General features: G+C 28.4%; 2 protein-coding genes across 2 annotated transcripts; one reads left to right on the top strand and one right to left on the bottom strand.

Moving 5' to 3' along the window:
* Nucleotides 1–388: 388 nt before the first annotated feature.
* Nucleotides 389–5726, bottom strand: LOC123272275. The gene is made up of 4 exons (XM_044738972.1): nucleotides 5304–5726; nucleotides 4790–5226; nucleotides 4553–4693; nucleotides 389–508 (listed from the first exon to the last, which is right to left on the bottom strand). Exons 1-4 carry the CDS (start codon nucleotides 5314–5316, stop codon nucleotides 389–391), a joined length of 711 nt encoding a protein of 236 aa, XP_044594907.1. The 5' UTR covers nucleotides 5317–5726.
* A 1075-nt stretch (nucleotides 5727–6801) lies between these two features.
* On the top strand, nucleotides 6802–7492 carry LOC123272274 (the record flags this gene model as incomplete). Its single annotated transcript, XM_044738971.1, has 1 exon — nucleotides 6802–7492. A coding segment is annotated over one exon (402 nt), but the record flags the coding sequence as incomplete, so codon positions are not given.
* Nucleotides 7493–7967: the final 475 nt, after the last annotated feature.

Genomic DNA, 7967 nt, shown 5'->3' with positions numbered 1-7967 from the left:
CATCATCCACTATAAAGCGAGTGAAGATAATATATATACATAATATAACGAGAAAAAGAGATCATTGAGGTAGAAAAATTGTTTCGTTACGCCTCGTACTCGATGTCAATGAAATAAAATAAAAAGTTGGGTTCAGTTCTCTTCCTCTCTATATTACCCAGCCTCTACTCCTCCTCTCTACTCATACATCTAATATATATAATATAATATCGCCGTATTATATCGTGTCACTTTCTTTTAAACGCTTTGGCTTTGAACTTGTGAATGAACTCGCACGTTAATGGCCTACCGAATCTTTAGTCATTTTAATAACCGAGACCCAAAATACACAATACAAAAGTTTAAATACTATGTATATATACACTGTGCTACTATACAGAAAAAAAATTCATTCCTTTCGGTAGTCGGTGTTGGGTACAGTAGCTCTTTTAGCTAAAGTCTCTTGAGAATTGTTGGCCGTATTCTCAATGTTGAGGTCATCATCGTCATCGTTATGATTACATGTATACTTGTCATTTTATATTTAGTTTATTAGCTTTTTTTTTGAATGACATTTTTCATGTCTAGTTTCAGTGAAAAATATTTTTTTTTTAATTTTACAAAGTCATTTATGTATTGAATTTTTTTGAGAATTTTTGAATAAGTTAGTAAGTTTTTTTGAAGTTTCAAAAATTAGGAAGAAATTTTCTTATGGTTTTTCAGTGCTACAGAAAAATTTTTAGACCAAAAGAAATTTTACTCGGTAAATTTTTCAAAAATTGGATTTTTGATTAATAAAATTTTTTCGAAATAAAAAATTTCGGTAATTATTTACAAGTGGGGTCCACCATTATCATTTTCATTTTTTTGAACAAAATTTCTATTTGATTTTATTGATATATTTTTTTTGAAAAATACATAAAAAAATGAACAATTTAAAAAAAAAAAAAGTTGACTATCACAATTGAGGAGTTGAGTTTCAAAAGGGTATCTTTTCATTTTTGATTAATCGAGACAAAAAACTGGTTATCTTCAATTATAGATATTTTTATTGAACTTTTTTATTTTAGCTATAAAGTGTTATCGGTTATAAAGCTACGATTCGATTTTCATTTAAAAATCTTTAGAATTCTAGAATTAATTAATATTTAATAGTTCAAAAAACTGCTTTTTTAAAATATAAAAAGATACCCTTTTGAAAATCAGCTCCTCAATTTTAACAAATTTACAAAAAAATTTATAAATTTGAAAGCAAAAAAGTCTATCTAAATCTTTATTTTTTTCTTTCACGATATTTTTTATCATAAATGCGCCGTAAAAACAAGCAGAACAAAAAAAAATTAAAAAATGCCAATTTTTTACCTAAATATGGCCAAAAATAGGGTGGACCCCATTTGTAAATAGTTACCAATATTTTATATATAGCTTCTGTGAAAAAAATTTTCCAATAAAAGTATTCAGCCATAAACATGTTGATTTTTTTTTTTATTTTTAAATAAGTAAATTTTAAAAAATTTTTCGTTGGTATAAAAATTCCAAAATTTTTATCAACCCGGAAAATGATTCTTTAATTTTAGATTTTTCTATTGAAAATTTTCAAAAAATTGAATTTTTGATTAAGATAAAAATTTTTAAAATAAAATATTTGATATTCAATTTTGGCGAAAAGTATTTTATACTAAAATTATTAATTTATAAATGTGTTGAATTTTGAACCAATATTAAAAACATTTTCTTTTACTTTTTAAATCTTGGAAAAAGACTATAATTTCCCTTCACTATAAAATATTTCTAAATTTTTTAAGATTTGAAAAAAAAAATATTCAGACGTAACTAATAAAAAATTTCTTCCTCTAATTTCCCAAAAATAAATTTTTTTATTACAACAAAAATTTCTTCCACCGAAATAAACTGTCAAATTCAGGAAGTCGATAATTAATTAAAACATCAAAAACTATCCTACGGATTATAAATTAGTGGCGAAAGGTCGTGCGCAATAGGAGGTCGAAAAAGCATATACATAATATGCTGAATGGGAAAAAGTGACAATGTATACGCAACCGCAAGAGTAAAATAAAATGTGTGATTTCGTTGCATCACAGATGTAAAATACTGAAAAAAATTTATATAAATAAATATGAATTCAGACCCTCGAGTTACTGCAGTTTGGTTATGATTATTATCATTATAATTTTTATTGTAGCGATAAAAGCCATTGTGTTGAATTTATCTACTGGAGTTTCGATCCCGTCCTCAGCTCGATTTGGACACCCTGGTGTGAAGGGCCCCGACTTTCTCCGTTTCAGTTACGGTGCTATTATGTTATATCTCCTAATATAATATAATATAATATATATTTATTTATTATGTGTATATGGATCGGCCGGATGAGGAGAAGAAAGTTATATGCAGAACCAAACTGTTTGATGGTTCGAAGCACCAAGGGGTACCTGTCGTCGGATGTAACCTACATTTCCGCTGGCAAATTCGGCAAATTAGTCATGTCAGGGGTGAAGAATTGGACAAATAAAAATAACCAAATTTAATGGATATTCGATAGTCTTTATGAATTTTTTTTATTCTACATAAAGATTGATGAATTGTGAATTTTTCTTGGAAACTTTCGGGGTTGGTGTGAAAACTTTAAGGAGCTTTGGAAATAAATTTGGACTTAGTTGGGAAGTAATTAGTCAATTAGTCATAGCTTTGTGTGTTAATAGAGTTTTTCTAGTGGAGTGTTATGGTTAATTAGGTACCTGATGGTCGGTGTAAATATTTTTTTTAATTTTTGAGGCCTGTATATTACTCAGGTATTTATTAATACTCACTCAAATTAGTGGTGGTTAATTTTATTTTTTTTTAAAAGTATCTTTGAAGAATTATTTGCCTTGAATTCTGACTCTTGGATCATTTCTACCTTGGCTAGATGATTACTCGTGAAAAAATTTTCTGATAAGTAATGAATAGCTAATTTAGTAAATTATAATAAATTGTTAAAAAAATTAATTTTTTTAGAGATTTGAAAAGAAATTAATTAGTATTAGCAACCTTGCAGTGACTATGTGACTGCCGTGACTTGTGAACTATTAATAAATAAAATTTTGTTTTATTAAATAATGACTTTTGTTAAATTGCACTGTACTATTGTAAATATTGATGTTTCTAACGATATAAACTCATCCTGATGTTACACTCATCAAGAGCTTTCATTTGAGTACCCACATGCATTTTTGATATATTTTTCATATATATATATAATATATAAATATATGAAAATTGATGTGGGTACTCAAATGAAAGGTCTTAATGAGTGTAATGTCAGAATGAACTTATATCTTTAAAAATGTCAATATTTCAAAAGATTTTTGTTAAATTGCAATGTACTTTCTTAAATATTGTCCTTTTTGAAGATATAAGCTCATCTTGAAGTTGCACTTATCAAGAGCTTTTATTTGAGTACCCACATCAATTTTTCATATATACATATATACATGTATAATATATATAAATAAATAAAAAATTGATGTCTCGATGAGTGTAATGTCGAGATGAGCTTATATCCTTTAAAATGTCAATACTTCACAAGATATTTGTTAAATTGCACTGTACTTTCTCAACTATTGACCTTTTTAAAGATATAAGCTCATTCTGATGTTACACTCATCAAGAGCTTTCATTTGAGTACCCACATGCATTTTCATATATTTTTCATATATTCATGTATATAAATATATAAAATTGATAACTATTGAACAATACATTATAAAATAATTTATTTTTATATATTATATTGTATCTCATATATAAATAAGTTTCTTGGGAGACAAAAAAAAATTTTCCCTTCAACATATTCTAATAAATCAAAAAAATTTTTTTGGTATAATAATTAGGTTCTGATTAAATTCAAATTTAAATCAAGGGATTTTATAACATAAACTCATAAGTTATGAGGCAATTAAAAATCCAAAAAAACTACTTGTAATTCTTTCTTTTCTCCATTCATTCACCAACTGCTTTCTTCTCTCCTAATCTTCATCACTCAAGAACGAAAAAAAAAAACATAAAGTAAAATACCTGCCTCCTACTGTTACATCATGCATGTCACGGTATTTATCGCGTATCGGAAGCGTGTCTGCGTTTAATTTATAGATCAGACGATTATATTCTTCCCAATTTTCTAAAGTTATTACTGTTATTATATTATATTGACTCCTCGGCTCTACACTCTACACACTATAATACAGAATAATATTAACAGCATAATATAAATGGATATATTTTAAATTTGTGCGCGACCTCACACTGAGATTTCATGAACTCCCACGGTATTCATTCTATAAAAACTAATAAATAATATTTTATGAACCCACAATACTTCTTTTTTCTTCATCGTTTATTTTACTTTCCACAAAACCGCAATTTTTCTAAGACTCTATTGTTGAAGAAAAAAATAATTCTTTCAATGAAATTATTAAAATATTTTTTTTTAGTAAAAACTTCTCATAAATTACGACTAAAATTTTCATTCATAAATTTTTATTCATTTCTTCTTTTTAGTTTTCAATTTTTTAACTTTTTTTTCAGGTTTTATCACTTCTACTTCAGGTAATTTAACTTCAGGTGGCGCTGGAGGCACAACAGCCGGCGAAATGGCCGCAGGGGGCGACAGAGAAGGAGGCGGAGCAGTAAAAACTTTAATTTTGGGGTAAATAACCTCTAATTCAATATTTTTATTTTTCAAATCCTTCAAATTTTTACTACTGACATTTTTCTTGTTAATTTTCATTAGAAATAAATTTTTGTTCCCAACTGTCGCGTGGTCTTGATAAACGTCATGCTTATCAAGGTGATCCAATCGTGAAAACACTTGAATTTTATCATCCTGCTTTTTAGGCTTTGAAATGGCCAATTTAAAATTATCACCAGAAGAAACCAACTGAGAAGAATAATTTTGATCTTCGCAGGACAAACGGCAGCGCGAATTCAAGCGGAATATTATTTCGCTATCTCCAACATTTATAATTTTGGGTCCTTGGATGCGAGGTTCTTTGGGAGGCTTGGGGTTATTTACTTCTAAGCAAACACACGGCGGGTCCCATTCTTTAGACTTTTCCTTCAATTTTTTTAATTTGGACAATTTGTTCTTGTCCCGCTCAATTCTGACCCGGATTTTATTCCCCAACAATTCTGCACCGACTTCTTGGTAATATTGAGAAGGTACAAGTTTTGGTTGATCACATCCACAAACTAAGTGATGGAAATTGGGTTTGGTTATGATTTATGGTTAATGAGAGAAAAATTTGAAGTTGAGGTCAGGTTCTTACCAGATTTGTCCATTGGAAGAAATTTTGAGCCGAAAGGTTTTATTGAACTGAATTTTGTCGCAGTTTTTTGAGGCTAACTTCAAGTTTGTTTTTTTTAGACGTGAAAAATTTTGAATAAATTATAAAATGATCTTTCAGGCGGAATTTGATCCGGAGAATTTTGGAAATAAATTTTTGAATGTGAAGGAAAAATTGACAAACGAAAATTCAAGAATGGAGACGGTGTGTTTTTGTGAAAATTTTGATGGAGGGAAAAAAGAAATTCAAGTAAGTTTTTTTTGATGAATTAATTTGAGTATCAGGATTTTTGATCCTCCGACAAAATATCCCCGAGACTAAATATCACGCAAAATCCATGATAAAAGGGTACAACACGGTAACAAGCCTATGTGTTGGTCTACTGTCGAATAAACACTCACAAAATCCATGATAAAAGAGCACAACACGATAAAAAGCTTATGTCCTTCTTTCCAGATTAGTTTCTTGAAAAATGTTGCAAAAATCTTTTTTTTTTTTAATAATTAAGATATACGTTTAATTAACTATTTATATTACATTAGGTAATTAATTGAATCCAATTCTATTTTATATTTTGACAGTTGTAATATTTAAAAATACTAGTTGTTACTCGCCCGCTCTGCTGGGCGCTTTATAGAATTGCATTTTCAGATCTAGACTTGAAATTTAATTACAGTATTGTTTTGACTTGCACAGATTCTTAATTCTATCGAATGGGCACGCATCTTTTATCCATGTAATTATTCTAGCTAATATTCATTGTAACTTTCAAGGTGAAATCATTATAACATTCCCGTGTCTTTCTTACAAAAATGAATAATAATTGATATGAAAAAAAAAAAATTTGTAATGAGCATTGAAAGTTTCAGTTAAAGAAATTGCAGGTCTCATAAGTGAAGAAATCTGCCTAGTATATAAGCATAAGCAATAGAACTGAAAAATTTATTTCAAACAAATGACAATCGAATAGAATAAATTTAGTTACAATAAAAATTCATTATTTCTAAGTCAACAAAATATAGGTTCCGGATAAGTAATCACCAACATATCATATACTAAAACCTTCTTTGAAACACGCTGCAATTTATGGTATTAGTATTATTCTGATCAGTTCCGTAGTTTTCGCAGTATAACCGGACAAAAAAACTGGTTCTCCATTTATTGGTATAAAAGATTATAATTTTTAGTATTATTGATAATTAATTTTGTGGTATTCGTTGTTATTTTTCAACTGATTTCATTTTGTTGCATTTGTATTCGTGCTACGAATATTTGTTGAAATGCCATTAATAAGTGTTAAAATAAAATTGATAATTTTCTTCAAATTTATTGTTTTGAATTGTTTTATTGAAAAATTTAATTTTTTCCGATATTATGTCCAGGGATATTTATTTTGGGGATACTTTGTCCGGGATATTTTGTCTGGGGATCAAGAATTATGGAATCAAAATTAGAAAAAATACAAGTTACTGTGCTTTGAAATGGTGCAGAAATTCAAGCTAATACATTTTTTTTCAAGTTGGCTTCAGAAATAGCAGAATCAAAGCAACCTTACAAAGAAATAGAGGCGCTTATAAACAAAAGCCGCTTGGTGTTACGGACCCAAAAATTGGCGCCGGTCAAAGACAGAGACAAAGAGAAAGAAAAGGAAAAAGATACGAACACAAAGAACAAAATTTTGGGCAATTTTACGGACAAACCTGTGCGTTTGTTATTAACAGAGGTGAAGAATGATGGGAATAAAGTAGCACGCAGTAAAACTAAGAGCCCGAAAATTGATGAGTCTATTAAAAACACCAACGCGTATCTTTTGAGGATCAAAAAAACAGAATCACGAAATGAAAATATTGACCTGCAGCTGAAGATACCCAGTGTCGGTTAGAATTGTTTGTATAGCCGGAAATAAAGAAAAAACAGAAGCTTTAATTCCATGATTTTGGGAAATCGATGCTGTGATTTTCCGGCGCTTTTTATGTCGGCGTTTTTCTTTATATAATAAAGTCGGTTTTGATCTATTGTTATTTTCCAAAGACACCAGGGGGTATTTCAGACTCTTTGAGTTAAATATTCACAGTTGGGACGCTTACTAATGATTCTTCACCACATTTTAAAACAGCAGGTATTATTGTGGTATTTTTTTTTTTAAGCGGCGCCTTTTTATAGTATTTTTGCTACCGATGTTGGAATAAATTATTTTTGTTTAGATATTACTGAAAATTTAGTATAATAATTATATTAGTTTATAGAAGAAAATTTTTGATGAGTATTGACTGCTTTTATATAAATTTTTTCGATGTAACATCCTAAATTTTAAAATGTAAAATGAAGAACTTTTTCTAAAAGTTTTTTTATTGCAAATTTGTATGAGGCATTTACTATTCATTATTTTTTTATTTCAGTTTGTTATTAAAACATTTTTTTTCAAGTTTTTTAAATTGCATTTTATCCAAAAGTTTTGATTTACATGAACATAAATATCAAATAAAATTCATTTATTGTATTTCGTAGAAGCAGAAATAAATTTATAAAAAATGTCAAGTGTATCGAAATTTTTCTCACGGATTTACCCATTATACTGTATGCCTACGCTGAATGAGGTGAAATGAAGAAAAAGTAGGGTAAGAAAAAAAAACACCTAAAATTCAG

This window comes from Cotesia glomerata, linkage group LG9 (genome assembly GCF_020080835.1).
Source record: "Cotesia glomerata isolate CgM1 linkage group LG9, MPM_Cglom_v2.3, whole genome shotgun sequence".
NCBI lineage: Eukaryota > Metazoa > Arthropoda > Insecta > Hymenoptera > Braconidae > Cotesia > Cotesia glomerata.
This window is presented reverse-complemented; position numbering and strand designations above follow the sequence as displayed.

Bases quoted from the DNA above. Each gene is read 5' to 3' on its own strand.
- LOC123272275 (XM_044738972.1), bottom strand. The intron at 4,694-4,789 runs GTTGGGAACAAA...ATTGAATTAGAG, and splicing joins TTTATCAAGACCACGCGACA to GTTATTTACCCCAAAATTAA. The intron at 509-4,552 runs GTTAAAAAATTG...TAAAATGACAAG, and splicing joins TGATAAAACCTGAAAAAAAA to TATACATGTAATCATAACGA.